The sequence below is a fragment of the Ictidomys tridecemlineatus genome, chromosome 3 (genome assembly GCF_052094955.1).
Source record: "Ictidomys tridecemlineatus isolate mIctTri1 chromosome 3, mIctTri1.hap1, whole genome shotgun sequence".
Classification (NCBI taxonomy): Eukaryota; Metazoa; Chordata; class Mammalia; order Rodentia; family Sciuridae; genus Ictidomys; species Ictidomys tridecemlineatus.
Window position 1 is genome coordinate 52,584,009 of NC_135479.1, and position 21,142 is coordinate 52,605,150.

Genomic DNA, 21,142 nt, shown 5'->3' on the forward strand with positions numbered 1-21,142 from the left:
GAAAATTAAAGGTGAGAGGGACCCCCTCCCATCCCGCCTTCCTCATTAGAGCACGGACTCCTGGCCATCATCATTAAAGTTTCCCAGAGGGACAGGGAGTCAGGGACTGGAGAATGGTGAGCAGCAGGGGTCCCAACAAATGTCACACCTACTTGAAGGAGATATAAATGTTCGATCCTCCTCACCTCCTGGCTCTTGGCCCCCCTCTCCCTCCTACATCACACACACACACACACACACACACACACACACACACACACACACACACGCTCCTGACACAATAGCTGGGTGGGGCGGAGGAACTGGCTTCCTTTGAGGAGATTGCAATCTGGGCCCTTAGCTCCTGCCCCAGAAACAGGATCAGACACTTGGAGACCTCAGCCCTTGGAGAACTCAGCCTGCATGCCTTGTTCCAATGGGCAGGTAGGACAGGCTGAAAAACAGAAAACACTCCTAAAGATAAAGGTAAATCATGGGGAACCCCTGGAGAGTTAGGGGTCCCTCGCTGTGAAATAGTGGGCTGGTTTACATGCAGGGGACAAGTTGGAGGCTAAAGAGACAGGCGGTCGAGCAAGTCGTGGGAGAGATGGTTAGACACGCTGTGTAAGGACACACACACACACACACACACACACACACACACACACACACGCCATCCCTTAGCTGAGATAGAGACACATAACAACCATGCTGTACTGTCAGCCCAGCCCCTGGTCCATCGCCACCCCATCCTCACCCTACCCTGTCCACCCCGGTCCTGGGAGCCCCTGTGCACCCAGCAAAGCTGATGGGATGTGCACATGTGGAGCACTCTGATCTCTAGCCTGGGTCTCAGCCCTTCTCCAAACCTGTTAACCTGCGACACCCTGGATACTGGGATCCTCCTGTCTCCCAGAGCCCTAGTGTGCGCATGTGGAGTGTAATGTGGTTGGGAGGGGGGTGTCCGGTTGGGAGGAGGATCCAATTCCTGTTTCCTGCCCCTACTCACTCAGCCCTGGGAGGTGACTGAGAGTGGAGGGGACTCAAGGGTGAGTGCTTGGGGCCCCGAGTACCTGGTCCCTTCAAGAGGCCTGAGTGGGGTGTGGGGAAGAAAGTAAATGCTGGTGCCTCAAGGGAGTGGGGAGTGGGATCCCTGAGGGGGGCAGGGGCTGGGGAGGAGCTAGCCAGCTCTTGAGGCTACTGTGAGGGTCACCTTGCTAAGTGGCTTCCTGCCAGAATGCAGAGGTCCCTGAGCACAAAGCTCACAGGCTACAACCCCCAGCCCCCATCCTACATCACCAGTTCTAAAGAACCTGATGTGGGGCCAGGAGGGATGTGACTTCTGACTCCTGAAGGGAGTCTGAGCTCCCCTGTACCCCCATTCTGATTCTGCAATCTTCTTGGGACTGCAGCCTCTTTCCCTGAGAGAGAAAGAGAAGTTCAGGCCCCAAAGTCTTGGCTCTGCTGGTCCTATCCTTTTCTCTGGTCTCCGGCCACCTCCCCAGGCATCCTGGCAGGACCCAGCCCTTCAGTGGAGCCTCTCTCTGTGACCAGCCCCAGGGAGTGGGTGGGCAGGGATGAGAGGATAGGGGACAGAGGAGACCATGCAGGAGCCTCCTGGTCTTCTGGGGTCAGAGACTCCAGGAATCTTCATGGCAGGAAAAGGAGACTAAAAATAATCCGGAAAGGGAGAGTCCGGAGAGAGGAACTGGGAAATGGGGGGTGGAGGGCCTGCTGGAGCAGGGAAACAGTGATGCATCTCTCCTAGCCCAGGCAGGGGTGTGCACACATGCGCCTGCGCACACACAAATCCACACTCCATCCAGACAGCATGGAACACATGTACACCTTCACACCCCGATTTTATACACTTACATCACACACTCCTTAACAGACCACACCGTCTACCCCGCCCTCCCACTGCACACCTACCTACTGAACACACAACCTACACTCACCACACACCATGCAGCCCCCACTTGTACGGTAGCAGATAGGGAACACCCTTAAAATACACACAAACCTCCAGGACTCACATTGGCACACAGTTTATTAGGCAGACACACGGTAGCTGTCATGGCAAGCCAAATTCCCTATCCTGCATCTTACTAGTTCTTTGGTTCCCTGCATCATGCATCCTTTATCTTGGGTCTCTACCTAGTCACTGCTCCCCCTAGTCCCACTGTCTCCCTTGGCCTGACTGTGGCAGCAGAAGTCAAAAATTTGAAGCCTAGTACAGTGGTGCAGGCCTGTAATCCCAGCTACTCAGGAGGCCGAGGCAGAAGGATTGCCAAGTTGGAGGCCAGCCTTGGCAATTTTGTGAGACCATAAATAAATAAATAAATAAATATAAATAAAAGCCAGGTATGGTGATACATACCTGTAATCCCAGTAAATCTGGAGGCTGAGGCAGGAGACTCACAAGTTTGAGGCCAGCCTCAGCAATTTAGTGAGTCCCTTGGCAACTTAGGAAGACCCTATCTTAAAATAAAATATATATATAAAAGGGCTGAGGATGTGGCTCAGTGGTTAAGTGCTCCAGGATTCAATCACCACTACCATAAATGTTTTTAAAAATTCAAAAATTTAAGCCAGGCCTGATGGCACACACCTGTAATTTCAGAGGTTTCCCAAGCAGGAGGCAGGAGGATCATGAGTTCAAATCTAGCCTCAGTAATGGTGAGGCACTAAGGAACTCAGTGAGACCCTGTCTCTAAATAAAATACAAAATAGGGCTGGGGATGTGGCTCAGTGGTCAGTGCCCCTGAGTTCAATCCCCAGTACCCCCCCCCCAAAAAAAAAATTTAAATAAAGAGAAACCGGACCAAGAAAGGCTGTGCAGGAGAGTCCAGGGGCAGAATGAGATGGAAGCGAGGGAAGGCAGTGCAATTGGGAAGGAAGGAGAGGAAATACACCAGCCTTTTCTCCTGACCCCAAATCATGGCTTCACATGGCCTCAGTCTACCCACTAAAGGGTCTCTCTCTTCCTCCATCCTCCTCAGGGGATGACTCCAGCAGATCACCCGACTCTTTTGAAGAGCTCAGAGAAAGATGTCGGCCCAGTCCCTTCCTGCAGCAACACCCCCTACCCAGAAGCCCCCGAGGATCATCCGCCCCCGGCCCCCTTCTCGTCCCCGGGCTCCCCACTCCCCGGGGCCTCCCGTCAATGGCTCCTCTCCACCAGCACTTCCCCGAGCTTCCAGTGAGGCACCAACCCCAATGTGCTCCCCTATTTTCTGGGAGCCCCCAGCTGCATCCCTCAAGCCCCCTGCCCTTCTGCCTCCCTCAGCTTCTAGAGTCAGTCTCGACTCCCAGACTCCCCCAGATTCCTCTTCCAGGTCCCCCAGTCCAGCGTCCCGGCGATCCATCTCTCCCGAACCCACTCCCTGGTCCCCGGTTCCCCCACCTAAGCCCTCTGGGTCACCCCGCCCAGCTCTGCCCCTGCTCCCAGGGACTGAGGCCCCCAACCAGGACGGCTCTGGCTCTGCCCCTGGCACTGTGCGGAGACTGGCAGGCAGGTTTGAATGGGGAGCTGAAAGCAAGAAACACACTTCGGGCTCCTTGGAGCGGGGTTCTCAAGGGGGAACAGATGTGAATGGGGAGAGAGAGGCTCCTCACGTCATCCTGGCCGGGAATGGGTCCCAGGAGAATGGCGCTCTGGGTAAGCATCTGGAGGGGGCTGGGGTGGCCTCATTAGAGCTCATCTTTGTTCTCAATAATGAAGACTGGGAAATTTCATGGACTAGTTCTTTTTCCAAAAATGGATTTTGTGTTTGGAAAATCGGGTTTCTACATTTCTGGAGGTTTGAATACAGGGTGGAGGAGATGTATAGATGCCAGGGCTGGACCTTGATATTGAGAGGAATCCCTGGGGGTGGGCCACCCAGGCCTCAAGGTCTTTCTCCTTAGAGTCTCCCATCTGCCACAGATGCTGCTCTTGCCTGCCCTCCATGCTGCCCCTGCGTCTGCCACGTAGCCCGGCCTGGCCTGGAGCTCCGATGGGTGCCAGTGGGGAGCCCTGAAGATGGCCCCAGGGCTCTCTGTCGTGCCTCCCCGCTAAGGACCTCCCGCTCCTGCCCTCACCCTCCAAGCATCAGTCACCCCGCAGTGGTCCTCACTTCTTATCGGTCCACTGCTGAACGCAAGCTCCTGCCACCTCTCAAACCCCCTAAACCAACTCGGGTCAGACAGGATACCACCATCTCTGGGGAAGCTCCACAGCCAGATCTTGATCTACCTTCTGAAGATGGAATCCAAACAGGTACAGGGGCTGTGTGTGTGTGTGTGTGTGTGTGCCTATGCATATGTGTGTCTGTGTGTAGAATTTTTGTGCTTTGAAGGGGCGGGGCATAGGTGGATTGGCCTAAAACCCAACCAGCTACAAGCTACAGGTCCTGGGAGTTTTCTTCTTCAACCAGCTGCTGCTCTGGGCTGATGGGAGTTGTAGTTTTTAATAGCATCAGTCACTGCTAGGGCTCGGGTTAGGAGTCCTGGGCTAGGAGTCTTGGAGGTTTCTTCTTTTCACTCTGGGTTCTCTCTCCAGCGGAGAGTCCTGATGAAGCTCCTGGGAATGCTCATCCTACAGCCATGGAGGGAAGGTACAGGATTCTCTACCCTTATTCTCCACTCTTCTCCCTACTGTCTTCTACCTGAGGGCAGGCTATCCTTCAGGTCCAGGTGAATCCCACCTCCACAAAGGTGAAAGGAAGAAGGGCTAGGGCTATAGAGACAGGCAGTCCCGATTTCTTATCCCAGCTCTGTCCCCTCTTAGTTATGTGACTTTATACAAATTCTCAGCCTTTCTGGGGTCTCAGCATTCTTACTTAGGAAATGGGCATAAGAATACCCCAGCTAGTCCATGGGATCATTGGGGTATATTGCTAAAGAGCTGATCCATAGCAAGTTCTCCATTTTAATTCTGTTTTCTCACTTTGAACCTTTATTGCGATTATTATCCACAAATCCATTTGGCAACCATGACCACGTCTTCTATGTCATCTGGGCTTGTTAATCATCTTAGATTTATTGTTGTGATCAGAGGCAATTCAGGTCCATTTATTTATTCATCAATCATTTACTAGTATGGCTTTTAGTGAGAGTGAATGGTCCTTTACCAGTGACCAGAACAGGGGAGACTGAACTGTGGGAGTGGTAGGCAAGTGTAAGAGTTTGGCCATGTGGAGTTTCATTAAGGCACAAATAGGACCTTCCAGATAATGGTTGCAGGGCTAGGGATGTGGTCCAGTGGTAGAGTGACTGCCTGACATGCTCAAGACCTTGGGTTTTCTCTCTCACACTGCAAAAATAAAATTAAAAAATAAATACTGATCAGGCAATAATTGCTACACAAAAGAGCTGGAAACAGATTTGGAAGTCTCTGGTACACAGTAGTTGAAATAACAGGAATGGATGGGGCCCCCTTTAGTTCAAGGCTTCCCTTACAGCAGGCACATAAAACATCTGGGGAGCCACTTGGGTCCCTACATACAACATGCATGTGGTTTATGCATCACTTCCAATGTCATGTGAACAGCACCCATGGAGCTGTGGCTTTGGGGACTCCTTAGCTTTCTCTTTCCACAGGGATGAAGAGGGGCTGGAGGGACTAAAGGAACAGAACTGGGAGCTGCCCCTGCAGGATGGTGAGCGTCTCTGGATCTGGGGGTCAATTCTGTAGAGAAAGGGTCCAGGGCTCTCGACTTTCCTGATGTGCTCTGTCTGCGTTCCAGAACCTCTGTACCAGACCTACCGAGCAGCCGTGCTATCAGAGGAGCTGTGGGGGGTTGGTGAGGATGGGGGTCCCTCTCCAGCAAATCCTGGGGAAGCTTCCACTTTCACACGGCCCCCTGGACCTCGAAACACCCTGTGGCAGGAGCTTCCAGCTGTGCGAGCCAGTGGCCTCCTGGAGACCCTCAGTCCCCAAGAGAGGCGCATGCAGGAGGTGGGCACACTTGAGGTGGGGCTGGGGAGGCTGACATAGGGGAGGAGGGTGTCCTGGGTCCTAGGCTGGTTATGAGTGGCACTTTGCACTATGGCCCTGCCCTTCCCAGAGCCTATTCGAGGTGGTGACATCTGAGGCCTCCTACCTGCGCTCCCTGCAGCTGCTGACTGACACCTTTGTGCTGAGCCAGGCACTTCGGGACACACTCACCCCTAGGGATCACCACACACTCTTCTCCAATGTGCAGCGAGTCCAGAGCGTCAGTGAGCGGTCAGTGGAATCCTGCCTTCCCAGGAATCCTGACCTGGGGCTGCTGAGCACCCCGTTAGCTTTCTCCCTACCAGGTTCTTCCTTCCATGGACCCAGGAAGCACCTGAAGACCCAGCTGTCTGCACCACTCCATTGCTTGCTCCCCCAACTCCTTCAGGTTTCTAGGAACATTACTGTCCCGTGTGCGTTCTTCGCCACACATCAGTGACCTGTGTGATGTGGTGCACGCTCATGCAGTGGGTCCCTTCTCGGTGTATGTGGATTATGTGCGGAATCAACAGTATCAGGAGGAGACCTACAGTCGCCTAATGTGAGTAGGGTATTCCCTCAGACTCTATGGGCGAATATGTTCTCAGACCCCCAGTAGATGCCTGAAACTGTGACTAGTACTAAGCCCTATATATTCTATGTTTTTCCTATACCTACATACCAATAGTAAAGTTTAATTTATAAATTAGGCAGAGTAAGAGATTATTAACATTAATTAATAAAATGGAAAAGTTATAACAATATACTGTAATAAAATTGCTAACATCACGTCTTTTGCACTTTAGTACACTTAATAATGGCAGTTGTCATTATTAAAATAAGTGTTATTTGGAAGCAGTGCAATATCTCCACAGTCAATCTGATAACTGGTACAGTTACTAAGTGACTAATGGGAGGGTAGGGTATAGGATGTGGATATGCTGGACAAAGGGATGAGTCAAGTTCCAGGTGGAATGGAAGGGAATGGCTTGAGATTTTATCACATTACTTAGAAAAGCACATAATTCAAAACTTATGAATTGTTTGCTTCTGCAATTTCCTATTTAACATTTTATGACTGAAGTTGACTTTGGCTAATTGAAATTGTGGAAAGCAAAAAACCACGAATAAGGGAGGATTATTGTATCCCAGAGGTGTGGGAGGAAGCTGGAGTGAGCGTCTCTGAGGTCAGAGCAACTGAGGGATCAGTGCCTTGCTCCAGGTAGCAGCCACTAGCCAGCTGGGCTTATTTTTTTTTTTTTTTTTGCAGGGACACAAACATGCGCTTCTCTTCGGAGTTGCGTAGGCTGCAGAGCCTCCCCAAGTGTGAGCGGCTTCCGCTACCATCCTTCTTGCTGCTGCCTTTCCAGCGCATCACCCGGCTCCGCATGTTGCTACAGGTACCTTTTCTATCCTTCCAGTCCCACTGGAGGTCTTTTCCCAAGGGTTTCTGTTCTGGTCAGCACTATTTCCTACCCACAAATTACTCCTAATCTGGGCCTCTCAGTTCAGGACCCTGGACACCTACCTGGAGATACCGGAATGCACCAGAGAACAGGCTAGGTACAAGAAAAGGGCCTCTGGCGGGAGACATGAGTTCTAGACTTAACTTTCTCTACTCAGCCACTAACTAGTTGATATCACCTCCAAAGGGGCAAAATGGTTCTCTGGGGGATGAAAATTAAAATCTTAAATATTCCAATGGTTGTGGTATTTCAAAAATGGAATATAAGCAGATTTACAGAATGTAGAATTAAATTTTCATTTGGGGAGGAGAGACTGGGGAGGTAGCTCAGTGAGAGTGATTGTCTAGCATGCTCAAGGCCCTGGGTTCAATCCCCAACACTGAAAATAAATAAATAAAAAGTAGAAGTTGTGATGGGTAGGATACTTAGAGGAAAAATGTCTTAAAATCCTTCCTTAGCAAGGTAATACTGAGGCGGGTGGGCCGGGGGAAGAAGGTTTAGAAATACTCTTCTAGGACTAGGGAGCTCAGTGGCAAAGCATTTGCCTAGCATCCATGAGGCCCTGGGTTCAACCCCTGTCACCACATTAAAAAAATAAACAACAACAAAAGATTAAAACAAACACACAAACAAACATTCTTCTATTGCAAAGTTGAGATTCTTTTCTAACCAGGTCACTCAATGTAGAGATATTCATGTGAATAGTCTCCAACTAGATAATCAGATTTTTTTGTGACTTTAGTTTTTGCAGTGCTGGGGGATCAAACCCAGGGCCTTGTGCATGCTAGGAAAGTGTTACACCACTGAACTATTCCTTCAGCCTACATTCTTTGTCTTATTCAGCTTTATCCATCCTTAGTATAGGTAACACAATAATAAAAATGATATCAATCATAATATCTTAACAGCTATTGAGTGTGCGGTTCTAGGTATAGTTTTTAGTGCTGTATACCTGTTTAACATCACTGACAACTTGTGAGAGTAGTAACTATTATTTATCCTATATAGAAGAGGAAACTTAGGCATGGGTAAAATAACTTTCCTAGCTCATGCAAAAATAAGCAATGGAGCCTAAAGTGAAACCCAGGTACTCTTAACTACCCTGCTATATTGTTGCACTCATAGTATGGTTAATAATTATTTAAATATAGCCACCCTCTTTTTCAGCTTTTTATTTACACATATATGTATATTTTTCTTACTGGTAATTGAACCCAGAGGTGTTTAACCACTGAGCCACATCCCCAGTTTTTTATATTTTATTTAGAGACAGGGTCTCTCTGAATTGCTTAGGGCCTTGCTAAATTGCTGAGACTGGCTTTGAACTTGTGATCTTCCTGCCTCAGCCTCCCGAGGCACTGGGATTACAAGTGTGCGCCACCACGCCCGGCTCTTTTTCAGCTTTTATTGTATGCCAAGATTGTCTAATATTACCTCCTTAAATCCTCACAACAATGGCATTGATATGTTATGTAGATATAAACTGCATTTTACAATTGGGGGAAACTGAGGCTCAGAAAGGTAACATGTCTTGTTCACTCAGAGTTTTGTGGCTGGTAAGTGGACCCGACTGAGGCTTGTTCCCACTGCCTTATGAACCCCAAACTTAGCATTTCTCCAAGTCAGGCAGCCTTCCTTACCCCAGGTCCTCTTCCCTGCTCCCCAGACACCGTCTATGAGGACTGTGGCGAGTGTCCCATACAGGGGAGAAGGGAAGGAAAAAACGAGTCTTAAGGGGAATATTGGGGAGAAGTTGTGGCCCCTCTGAATCCCAGGGCTGAGCAGTGGGCCCAGTTATCTTCTTCCTTATCTCCAGAATATCCTGCGCCAGACAGAGGAGGGATCCAGTCGCCAGGAGAATGCTCAGAAGGCCTTGGGTGCTGTCAGCAAGGTGGGCAGGAGAAAGAGTGGGAGAGGTGACCAAGTAGAAGGGAAAGGTGGGAGGGAGCAGGGGCCCGGCTGCTGGGGTGGGTGACTCGGCTCTGCTCACTCAGATCATCGAGCGTTGCAGCGCTGAGGTGGGGCGCATGAAGCAGACTGAAGAGCTGATCCGACTCACCCAAAGGCTGCGCTTCCACAAAGTCAAGGTTAGTGCCTACCCGGACCCTCCATCTTGCCCTTCCCCACGGTGCTACTTCGAAGCTAAACCCCCCTTTGCTTCCTCTCAGGCTCTGCCCCTGGTCTCCTGGTCACGGCGCCTGGAGTTGCAGGGGGAGCTGACGGAGTTAGGGTGCAGGAGAGGGGGTATGCTCTTCACTTCCAGGCCTCGCTTCACCCCCCTCTGCCTGCTGCTCTTCAGTGACCTGCTGCTCATCACTCAGCCCAAGAGGTGGGTGCGGAGGAGAGGGAGCCCAGACTGGAGTGTAGAGGAGGCCTCCAGTAGGATTCCTGCTCTCCTTCTGAACGCCCTCTTTCCTGGGCAGTGGGCAGCGGCTACAGGTTCTGGACTATGCCCATCGCTCCCTGGTGCAGGCCCAGCAGGTTCCAGACCCATCTGGACCCCCCACCTTCCGCCTTTCCCTTCTCAGCAACCACCAGGGACGCCCCACCCATCGGCTACTCCAAGCTTCCTCCCTGTGAGTTGTCTCCAGAAAACATCCTTGGGGGCTGAGGGGTGGAGCTTAGTGGTAGAGCACTTGCCCAGCATGCACAGGGTCCTGGGTTCAACCTTCAGCATCAAAAACAAACAAAAAACATCCGTGGGATCCCCTCCTCTGACCTCAGACTCCACCAACTCATTCACCATTCTTTCACCTCTGTGGCTTCTATCTCACCACCAGGAGGCTCTCCTGAGCCAACTGTGACCCCTCCCTCTATTCCCACCAGATCAGACATGCAGCGCTGGCTGGGAGCCTTCCCTACCCCAGGGCCTCTTCCCTGTTCCCCAGACACCATCTATGAGGACTGTGGTGAGTGTCCCATACAGGGGAGAAGGGAAGGAAAAAAATGAGTCTTAAGGGGAATATTGGGGAGAAGCTAAAAAGAATCTGGATCCCACTAAATGCCCTCTACCAGAGTGTTCCCAGGAACTGTGTTCAGAGGCATCTACACCTGCCAAGACTGAGGCACGGATTCTGGAATCCAGAGCTCCATCCAAACAACTACACAAGAGTCCTGAAGGTGAGAGAATCTTTCATTTACTGATTCAATCAACATGCATTAAATACATATAAAGGCTCACTCCTGCCCTGCTGAAGCATGCATTCATCTTCCTTCCTTCCTTCCTTTCTTTCTTTCTTTCTCTTTTTTTTCTTTCTTTCTTCTTTCTGCTGTGCTGGGGATTGAGCTCAGGGCCTTCCATATGTTAGGCAAGTACTCTACCACTGAGCTACATTCCCAGCCTGGGAGCATGTATAAAATAAAATAAACATGAGACAATTAAAAAACCAAAAACCAAAAACCAAAAAAACCATGAGGCTGGGGATATAGCTCAGTTAGTAGAGTGCTTACCTCACATGCACATGGCCCTGAGTTCAATCCCCAGCATCACACACACACACACACACACACACACACACACACACACACATACAAATAAGCAAACAAACCTGGCAAATAAGTAAATAATATGTGGTCTCTTGGAAGGCAGTTAGTGCAATGGTTAAACCAAAGTAGAAAAAAGTAAAGAAGCCAGGAATTCCAGAATTAACAGAATTACAGTTTCAAATAGGGAGGCTGAGGTGGATCTCAGTGAGGAGGCAACATGTGAGCTTGATGCACATGAGTAATTTAGGCTTATGGTGTCAGGAGGAAAAGTGTCCCAGTTGGAGGAAACAGGCAGTGACAAGGCCCTATGGCCTGCTGTTGTGATGGAGGGAGGGTAAGGAGGACAAGAGGGAGCCAGAAAATGGGAACGGAACAAATGAAATTAGAGAGGTAACAGAGACCATATCTTGTAGGACCTTGAAGTTCCCTGTAAGATCTCCGTGGCTTACTCTAAGTGGCATGAGGGGGCCCCTGCAGGACTCAACAGAGGAGTGACCCAGATCCTCTCTGATACTGCTGTCACTCCCAGAGCAGCATCTGATGCTCATGTCTTTCTACCGATGCTCCAGGCTTCTCTACTAATTCCCATCCCCACTTTGACCCCCAAAGGCCTGAGATCCTATAGGACCTCCTTTCCCTCTTCATCTGCCCTCTGAACCCACCCCAATTGATCACCTGTCTCTTTCCTCAGGCTGGCTGAAGGGGCTTCCTGGGGCCTTCCCTGCCCAGTTGGTGTGTGAAGTCACAGGAGAACACGAAAGAAGGAAGCATCTTCGTCAGCACCAGAGGCTTCTTGAGGCTGTCGGACCCTCTTCAGGCACCCCTAGCACCTCTGCACCCTGATGCAAACTGGGAATGGAGCACAAGCTGGGGCTCTGGCAGTGTACATGGAGAGGACAAAGCTAGTCCAACCATCCATTGGACTCAAAGTCAGTGGAAACACTACCTCTAGTGGCAACCAATGGGAACTGAGCATCAGGACTGGGCAGCCAATGAAACAAGGCTGTCTGAGCCCAGAGCAATAAGAAAGAATAAGGATGGCTTGAATGTGTTGCCAGTGGAGACACAAGCTTAGTACAGAGTGGTCAATGGGTACTGAGCTGGCCGAGCCCTTTGCCAACAAGTATCTTTGCTATGCTCACAGCCAAGGAAGACCATGCCGGTCAACGCAGTTAAAAAAGGACTACATTGGACATCAAATGCCATAGCCAATGGGGATAAGCAGGGACCCTTCCAGCCAAAGAAGACAGGGATCTGAGCTGAAGCACCCAGTAGTCACTCTGCTTGGTTCTACAGCAACCACTGGTGCTGCCCTTTGAGTCTGTGAAATACTAGATTTATTCCTGGGGTACCTCCTGTGCCCTCTCAATCCAGTTCCTCTCCTCTAAAAGAATCCAGAATATGCATTTCAGAGAATGTGTGTGTGTATGTGCATGTGTGCATCTGTGTGTTTATGTACAGGAAAGGTGATTCTGCTGAACATGGTATGTGTGTATGGTAGCCACCCTTCCATGACTAAATGCTCCATTTCTTTCCTTATCTTGCATTTTCCCTTTTATTCTCTCCAAGAAAGACATTAGGTCTGAGCTCCAGAGGAGCTGGGTGTAGCTTGGCAATCAGAGGCCAGAGCTAGGGAGCCCCAGGGACAGAAGATGGTCAGTAGCTTGGACTCAAGGTCCTTTGAAGTCCTTCTCCTTGCCCCCAATACTGGCTTCCATATTTCCTGCCTGCATTTTCTCCCAACTTGAACTATCATGTCAGCCATCCTCAGCCTCAGACTGAGTGTGCTCTGGGTCCCAGATTTGGGTGAAGAAATGGGAGTTGAGGCTCATAGGCCTGCTGCAAGTCTGATCTTCTCACTTAGATCCTGATCCTCTCATGGAAACAGGAATGAACAGTGCAGAGAGCCTGGAGATCTAGTGGTGCTGCCTAACCTCAAGCAGAGCACCTGCTTCCAGCTAAGAAATTGCCTCCATGATGCCAAAGGAGATGAAGGCTGGAGACAGCAAAACAGGCAGTGACTGGTTAGTGGAGGCCCAGGCCCGGGACACAGTCTTCTCTGCACTAAACTATTGCACTGTCCCTTCAGCTCAAGCATGGCAACTTGCCTGGGACAGAAAATGCCATGTCAACAGCAAGAGGTACAGGGACACTCGAAACTTGGAGGGAGAAGAGCCCTGGCACTTAGCAAGTCCATTACTTTGGAGATTCACCTAGCATGGTGCCTGTTGTATGGGAAACCTTCAATAAATGTTGGTGGCGTTGCATGGAAGCTTCACTAGGGCACTGTGTGCTCAAAGGAGCAATGGCCTACAAATATGGTTTTGTAAGGGGTAACGGACCTAGTTGGAAAGGTGTTAAGAGCAGGCATCTGTTCCTCTGGGAATTGGGGCTCAGAGACCAGGTGCAAGGCCTGAGAGTGTTGGCTCACTCACAGCTCCTGAGACATCTAAGGTGGCAGTGGTGGTGGGAGCAACTGCATTGATTTGAGGGGCTGCTGCAAGCTGGGGTAGAAGTCTGGGCAACACCAGGCATGACTGGGGCTCTGGAAGAGAATGAAGATGCAGTGAGAAGGCCAAAAGGAGAAGCAAGTCGGCAATAAAAGCCTCTTACTGAGAAGCCAAGCATTTCTGTGTTTGATTCAGTTCTGCACCTCTTTGTTGAGTCCCTTCTATGTTCCATGCACTGTTTCAGGATCTGAAGAGATAGAGATGATAAAGACAAGATCCTTTTCTCCAAGGTCCTACACTGGGGCAGGGGAGCAATTACAAAGTCAACAAATTAATAAACAATATAGCAGGGTGGGGTGGCTTTTGGAAGACCCTGGATTGATGATATTTGAGCTAAGACCCAGTTGACAAGAAGGAAGATCTGGGGAAAGTAGCAACAAGGGGATTATAGGCCAGGAGCAGAAGGGAGAGGGAGTAGGGAATGGAACTGATGCATGTGCTCCTTCAAGTTCCCTGTTGGGGGGAGTCTCTCCCCATCCCTCTTGCTCTTTGGCATTAGAGACAAACAGATACTCAGAGATAGACAGACAGACATTCAGGAGCAGACACAAAGCTACACATATGCCCTACATATTTTCCCTCCCAGCTTTTCATCTCTTACTAAAGTCCTACACTAAGGAAGTATACATGCTCCAATTCTGAAGTTCTAATGGTGAGATAAGGGGGAGACGGGCACCAGCTAAGACTTATCTTGGAGACAGAAAGGCACATAAAATATAACCATTTGTTCCAAAAGAGACTGAGTAGACAGAGGAGAAAGGAAATTGACGTGTTTCCTATCTTCCTGGAGTTGGTTTCTGGTATCTTAGAGCACCCTTTTCATTTTGGGATGACCTGAGTGTGCAGTCCTGCAGGGGTCTGGATTCTGCAGATCTGTTCCAAGAGCCTGAAGGGCAAGAAGCACAGCTATATGGGAAAGGAGCAGATGTGCAAGAGTGAGAACCTTAGCAAAATGAGGTAAAGAAGACAGAAGAGGAAGAATGATTGGGGGGGGGGGGAATACAGGTGTTACAGGTCCTGGCAGCTGGTTATTTGGCTCATCCTTGATTCTCTCTCTCCCTCTTCACATTGTTCTCCCATTCTCTGCCAGGCATTGGCTTCATGGATTGAACCACAGGATACTTATACACTGAGCCACCTACCCAACCCTTTTTGTTTCATTTTTAAATTTTGACATAGGGTCTCACCAGGTTGTTTACAATCTCATTAAGTTGCTGAGGCTAGGCCCGGCAGGCGCGCGCGCCCCCGGCGCCCCCCACCTCTCTTTATCTGTGTGCTCCATGCCGCTCCACACAGGCCAGGGGGAAAAGCCAGCAGCCTCCTTCCCACCAGGGGAGCTGGAGTCCCCCAAGTCCCTAGTGACCCCTGGTAGTACATTTGCCCTGCTGACCAGGGCTGAGGCTGGGAGCCCCACAGGTGGACTTTTCAACACACCACCACCCACACCCCCAGAGCAGGACAAGGAGGACTTCAGCAGCTTCCAGCTGCTGGTGGAGGTGGCGCTGCAGAGGGCTGCCGAGATGGAGCTTCAGAAGCAGCAGGACCCAGCACCCCCATTGCTGCATACTCCAATCCCTTTAGTTTCTGAGAACCCCAAGTAGGCATCTGCTACAGGGGTGCTCAAGGCGCAAGCCAGGTGTTCTGGGTTCCTGGTTCGCTTCCCTTCCATACAGAGGGTTTTCTATGGATCACTGCCAAGCATCGGTATCATCTCTATCCAGAAGTCTTCAGCAGGAAGATGCCAGCTGGTGTCACTGAGTTGTGACAGGGACCTCTCTGCTGACTGCCTTGTCTCCAGTCGTCCTCAGTGATGAGACCAAGAGATTGGAGATAGGCATGGTGCTGCTGCTGCTCCTCCAGAGAATTCCTGGGACCCTTTGTTCCAGCCTGCTTTCCTTGGCTGGGCTCAGGAAACCTGCCAAGTTCAGACCTATGCTGGGTCCATGCTGCTCCTGAGCTGTGCCTCTGTCAAACCAGGTGTGGACATTTCATTTTCATAAATGTGGGCAAAAGAAGAGGGATCCAGCACATTTAACAGCACCGACTCCAGTTGAATGTTTAGATTTTTGCTAAACTGTTTATTTTTCCTCTTTTGCTGTGGTTTGCATTACTTGCAGTAGTTAGCCCAGGAGTGGGGAATGAGAGTGCAAGATGGCAGATGGAGTCTAATCCTCCACTGTGAATGATCCACCACTGCTACTGGGGGTTGTTGTACAAGGGAGGAGTATTTTTATTTGGGGGACCAGCTAAATCTCTGCAAAATGAGAAATTCCAAATGGTTGTTTTATTGTTCCTTTGGTTTACCAAAAAGGTGTTTGGGGCAGAAAAAGAAATTTGGCATTGGCTCTTTTGCATCAGGCACAGAAGGGCGTAGCCACAGCCAAGAGAGAGTACAGCAGAACCTGACTCAACCTAGACATAGAGCAGAGAAAGGTGATAAAACCAGAGATTTGTTTTTACTCTATTTTGGGGTGGGGGGGGAGTAAGCTAGACTGAAGCAATGGGCTTTTTTTCCCCCCTTCTTCCCCTTGTTAATACTCCCCCCCCCTTTTTTTCCCCTTGAAGGCTTTGCCCTGCAGCCTGAGTTTTAAAATTTCTTTGGAAACTTGGGACTGGAATGTTAGAAGCTCCCAGCGTCTCCACTTGGGGAGCAGTGAGCCATCTGCTGGTCAGGAAGTCCTTCTAACTACTAGAACAGGCAGCTTTTCCCACAAAGGAGGTAGAAGCTATTCCTGGAAGAAGCAGGGAATTTCCTGCAGTGGGGCTAGAAATGGGCCAGAAATGTAGTTTTTGTGTCTTTGCTTCACTTTTCTTTAACCTGGAGTTGCAAAGGCTCTGCCTGAGTTTCCCAGTGAAACATCACAATTGGTCTTCACCCCACCGCCCTTTATTTTGCTGTTTCATTGCTGATAGTGTTCAACAGCAGTATATCCCATCTTTATATATCTTAAGAAACACTAATCCTAGACTTTTATTAGCCAAAATATTTTTGTTCTGAATAACATTGTTACTGGGCCAAAAGTTAGGCCAGGAGCCCTGGCCTGTTGTAGTTTCCTGAAATTGCCAGGTTGGGCATGAGGGGAAGGGGTTCCTGGGTGTTGACTGACTTGGCCACAGCAAGGGCATATACTTTGTCCTTTTTCAGAAGATCCCTGACACCCTCAGGGAGGTTCCCATACCTCTCCTGAATGACTTGGCCCGTCCCTTACAGTGGGCATGGGAATAGGTTACTTACAGAAAGGGAGTTTTGCCCTCTGTAGATGGGCAGGTTTCCTAGGCTCTCTGTTCTGCCTCCCTCCAGCCTCTTTGCTGCAGGGAACTGGGTATCTTCACCCTCATCAGACCCAGTTGGGGAAGGTCAACATGGCAGCTTCCAAGTTAGCTGAAGCTCTGAAGCTACTGTGCTTCCATCTCTCCTACCCCAGTGGTGTCTGTGAGCCCAGATCTAATGTAACTGTTGGAGGACTCCTACAGTAGGTGACTCAGTGCATTGGGTTGGAGTGGGGTTTTCCTTTCCTGCAGTGCATTGAACTGTGAGGGGAGAGGGGGCCATGCTGCTGAATTCTGTCTGGCATTCCCTTCTTGTATAAAATGGGGCCTCTCGGGGCTGGGGATGTGGCTCAAGCGGTAGTGCACTCGCCTGGCATGTGTGCGGCCCGGTTCGATCCTCAGCACTGTTACCGCTGTTGACCGGTGACGAGTTCTTGCTTCCCCGATGTTGAAGAATAACACCAAAGAAGCACACCGAGGCAAGGTCAGAGTAGAAATTAGAAGTTTATTAAAGGACAGCAGAAAAGACTTCTCCCGGAGCACCACATACCAACAAAGATGTTGTGTCCGCCGAGAGCTAAAAAATAAATATTAAAAATTCTCTCTCTCCTCTCTCACTCTCTCTTTAAAAAAAAAAAAAGATACTTAGCTTATCTTTAAAAAAAATAAAATGGGGCCTCTGGGGATAGGGCAGCCTCTGCTTGGGCATGGTTGTAAGTAAACCTGGAGGATAAAGCACAGTTGTCCCATTGAATTATTTGAGCAAAAAACTACTGTAAATAACTTTGTTTTTGTCTTTTGTCAAATAAAGTTGTTCTGTTTTTGTTTATTTAAAAAAAAAGTTGCTGAGGCTGGCTTTGAACCTGAGAACCTCCTGCCTCAGCCTACTGAGCTGCTGGGATTACAGGCATATGCCACCATGCCTGGCCCAGGCATTGGTGGCTCCTCCTCCTCCTTCTCTTCGTCCTCCTCCCCCCTCCTCCCCCCTCCTCCCCCTCCTCCTCCTCCTCCTCCCCCTCCTCCTCCGTGTGTGGTGGGGTGTACCAGGGATTGAACTCAGGAGCACTTGACCATTGAGACACATCTCCAGCCCTAAATTGTATTTTTTTAGAGACAGGGTCTCACCTAGTTGCTTAGCATCTTGCTTTTGCTGAGGTTGGCTTTGAACTTGCGATCTTCCTGCTGTTGAACCCACAAGGCAAAGACCAACAACTCTCATTTTAAACCAAATTAAAGCCAGCTTATATTGTGTACACAAGACAGCTGTAAAACAAATAAAAAAATAACAACAAAAAAAAGACAGCTGATCAGTGACTGCCTCACCCAAATGCAGGGCTAGGGGACAGCGCTGGTCTAAGGGCAGGGGACTTTTTTTTTTTTAGTTGTAGTTGTATCTTTATTTTATTTTTACGTGGTGCTGAGGATCGAACCCAGTGCCTCACACATGCAAGGCAGGTGCTCTACCACTGAGCTTCAGGCCCAGCCCCAGGGGACTTTTTATAACAAAAATTTGCAAAGCTGAGTATCTTCAGAACTTCCAGCTAATAGGGTTCTGGCAAACATACTACAAGGGCAGACAGCAGATTAATGAAAATATTTCAAGATAAGGAGTAAATTCAGATTCCAACATCAGAATTTATGAGGTGCCACTGGGGTTTCAGGAAGGGCTGTTATCTGGCCAGGGAGAGCCAGGCGTGGGTGAGTTCAAAGCACAGACAGGAATTCCAAACAAGTTTAAACATCAAAATATGGCAAGGCCAAACAGAAATCTTAGTATTTTACAGTAAAACAAATGAACTTCTCATAACTCTGTGAAGAGATGGCTCCCAATCTTAAAATGGAATTAGTCTGAGTTCATCACTGCCTCAGCCACCCTACCCTCTGGGGGCATTGGCTTCTTGATCTTGGTCATGTACAGCCTCCTGGGTGATAATAATCCTCTCTTTTCCAGAACCCTTCATGGTGGCTGGTTCTCAGGCCATCCCTGAAATCTTCTTCCCATCTCCTCCCTTCTTCCTCCCAAGGCTCATGAAGAGGTAATTGCGGTTCTGAGAAACTGATGTGACTCCATTTTTAAAAATAAATATCAGCAGCTTCTACCTCAAGGCCTGTCCTAAGGAAGGGGATGTGACCCTGGTCCTTGGAAAAACCCACAGAGCACTCCCAGGCACATACCTACCCTGCTGAGTTGTTTGTCTACAAATAACAGGAGAGATCTGCAGTGCCAGGTGTCTCTGACTCAGGCTAGGTGAGGACCCATAGCAACCCCCCTAGCAACTACCAATCAGCATGAGACAGGGAAAATACCTGGGATGCCACATGATCCCCCAGTAGTTTATGGTGGTTGATAACATGTTGGGAAACCATGTAGTTCAGCACGTACACCCCTCGTGGCCTAAACCAATCAGTTCAAAGGAACACCCCCCCCCTTGTACTAACCAATCACCCCTACCCAACTTGTTCCTGCCATTGAATGTGCTAATCAATGTTAAGAGTTGTTGTTTGACTTTCCCGCGGTATGGAATGATTTGCTGTGTGATGTTGTGACGCATAGAGTATCCCCCCAAAACCTATAAAATCTAACTGGACAAAGGACCAGGACTCACTCCCTGGGACCGCTGAGTGGGGAATGGTTGTGAGTCCAGGCTGGAGCTTGCAATAAAGACTCTTGTGTGATTGCATCTGATTTGGCTCCTGGAGGTCTACTGGAGTTCCACAAATCTGGTATAACAGTTCCAGTTCTCCAGGTTGGCCAGGATACTAGGCAGGAGCATCCATTCCAGAGCAGGAATACTTCTTTCCGGACAGCTTCACCATGAATCTGACGGGTGCCTGCAGGCATGACGGAGCTAACTCCCCACTACGGCCCTCTCCAAACCGGTCTACGTAGCCACCTGGTCCCAAGAGAGCCTGGGGCAGACTAAGTTGAGCTAAACGCCTCTCAGCACCAGGAACAGTCTACTCTCCGGGGTGTGGCCAGGCTTATCTAACTCCGCCCCTCGCACCGGACCCCGCCTCTTGTCTTGGCCCCGCCTCCCCGAGGACAGCCTTCCAACTCTCTGAGGGTTGACTGATCCACTGCGCTAAGAGCGCGGGTCTTGAAGGCACCACGGCCCCAGGCTCCTAGCACATTTTCGGCCGGACTCTGTCGCCTGGTTCTCAGTGCTCGTTTCCTTAAAGACGCAGGGTCGAGAGCGGCGGTGACTCCCTCTCGAGAGAATCTTTATAAGGAGTTGAGGGATTGGCACTTCCTCTCCAGACTGCAGCGCGCCCAAAACCCATCACCGAGCTACTCACCACCAGCGGAATGTCAGCGGTCGCCCAGGCCATTTTGAGGTCCAGGGACCGACGTTTTAGCTGGTTGATGCCGCTAGGATCAGCTTCCAAGCTGACCTGGTCACCTTTGTGCTCAGTTCTCGCGCGTCAGACGTAGGGCATTTTACATCGGTTTCTGTAACTTCGTCATTGGACTTTGAGCCATGCTTTGGTGTTTTAAGTTCAACCTGCTCCACATCATGCCCATTCTGGAGTTCCATCTCACTCCTCCTTGCCCCACTTTTTTTCTTTCCTGTAACCTGCACCCCTCCACATCCCCCAGCTCTCTGGAATCACCCTCCCCACTCTTCCCTTCCGAAGCCCTATCCCACTTCGTCCCCCATTAGAAATCTGAAGTTGCTCTCTTAGGGAAGGAACTAGGGCCTACTCCAGATTTTGTAGGGCCTATTTCCAGAAAAAGAGTATAAAATATGGGTTTTGTTTGGTCGCAAATGTTTTATTGAGAAATAAAAAACTTTATTTTTTATTTATTTTTTATTTATTTATTTATTGAGAAATATTAAACTGTATTCTTTTAAAATAACCGACCAATACAAAGAACAACATAAAAACCCAGAAAAATAAATTAACTTAATGAATTTTCTTAACATATCTCCAATATTTTTCTCCTGTGATCCTTGCTTGGCTGCATATTGTCATTGCCACTTTATATGACAGTGATTTTATAATTTTATACAGAGAGGATAATTTAGCATTTCCTCTGGCATGCTTGATTGAAGTGTATTTACTGTAGATCTTTAGATAGGTTTATTTCAATTTCACTACTTCTTTTCTTTCCTTCTTTTTTTAATATTAGGGGTGCTCTATTACATAGCTACTCCCCAGCCCTTTTTCTATTTTTTATTTCGATACAGGGACTTATCAAATAGCTGAGGCTCGCTTCCAAATTGCCATCCTTCTGCCTTAGCTTCCCAAGTTGGCAGGATTATAGGAGTATGCTACCTGCCTGGCTTCCCTACTCTTTATGAATCATGGCATATACATTTTTAGGAATGTTATCAGATTTTGGAAAGAATCTATCAGGTTTTACACATGATCTCTTACAATGTCAGGGCATTTCAAGTTTTATGTGCAGCTACTAATTTTAAATGCTCTCAGAACTGACAGTGCTCATGAACCAATCTTTCCATAGACAT

The 21,142-nt window shown here is 49.2% G+C and overlaps 1 protein-coding gene across 2 annotated transcripts; it reads left to right on the forward strand.

The window, feature by feature from the left end:
• The first annotated feature begins 335 nt into the window (after positions 1-335).
• On the forward strand, positions 336-13,514 carry Arhgef15 (Rho guanine nucleotide exchange factor 15). 2 transcript variants are annotated; one of them, XM_005332852.5, is made up of 16 exons: positions 336-465; positions 2,982-3,640; positions 3,908-4,240; positions 4,523-4,577; positions 5,563-5,621; positions 5,709-5,920; positions 6,030-6,190; positions 6,348-6,500; positions 7,209-7,338; positions 9,221-9,295; positions 9,399-9,491; positions 9,573-9,733; positions 9,828-9,980; positions 10,231-10,313; positions 10,420-10,524; positions 11,582-13,514. In XM_005332852.5, the coding sequence occupies exons 2-16, from the start codon at positions 3,031-3,033 to the stop codon at positions 11,731-11,733; spliced, it is 2,535 nt and encodes an 844-aa protein (XP_005332909.2). In that variant the 5' UTR covers positions 336-465; positions 2,982-3,030; the 3' UTR covers positions 11,734-13,514. The 2 variants fall into 2 exon arrangements, with proteins under 2 accessions (XP_005332909.2, XP_013217222.2); XM_013361768.4 differs by lacking the exon at positions 336-465 and adding an exon at positions 955-1,028.
• The last annotated feature ends 7,628 nt before the right edge of the window (positions 13,515-21,142 follow it).

Coding starts and splice junctions, on each gene's coding strand:
- Arhgef15 (XM_005332852.5), top strand. CDS start 3,031: ATGTCGGCCCAGTCCCTTCCTGCAGCAACACCCCCTACCCAGAAGCCC. Junction 4,578..5,562: donor CCTACAGCCATGGAGGGAAG/GTACAGGATTCT, acceptor CTCTTTCCACAG/GGATGAAGAGGGGCTGGAGG. Junction 9,492..9,572: donor TGCGCTTCCACAAAGTCAAG/GTTAGTGCCTAC, acceptor GCTTCCTCTCAG/GCTCTGCCCCTGGTCTCCTG.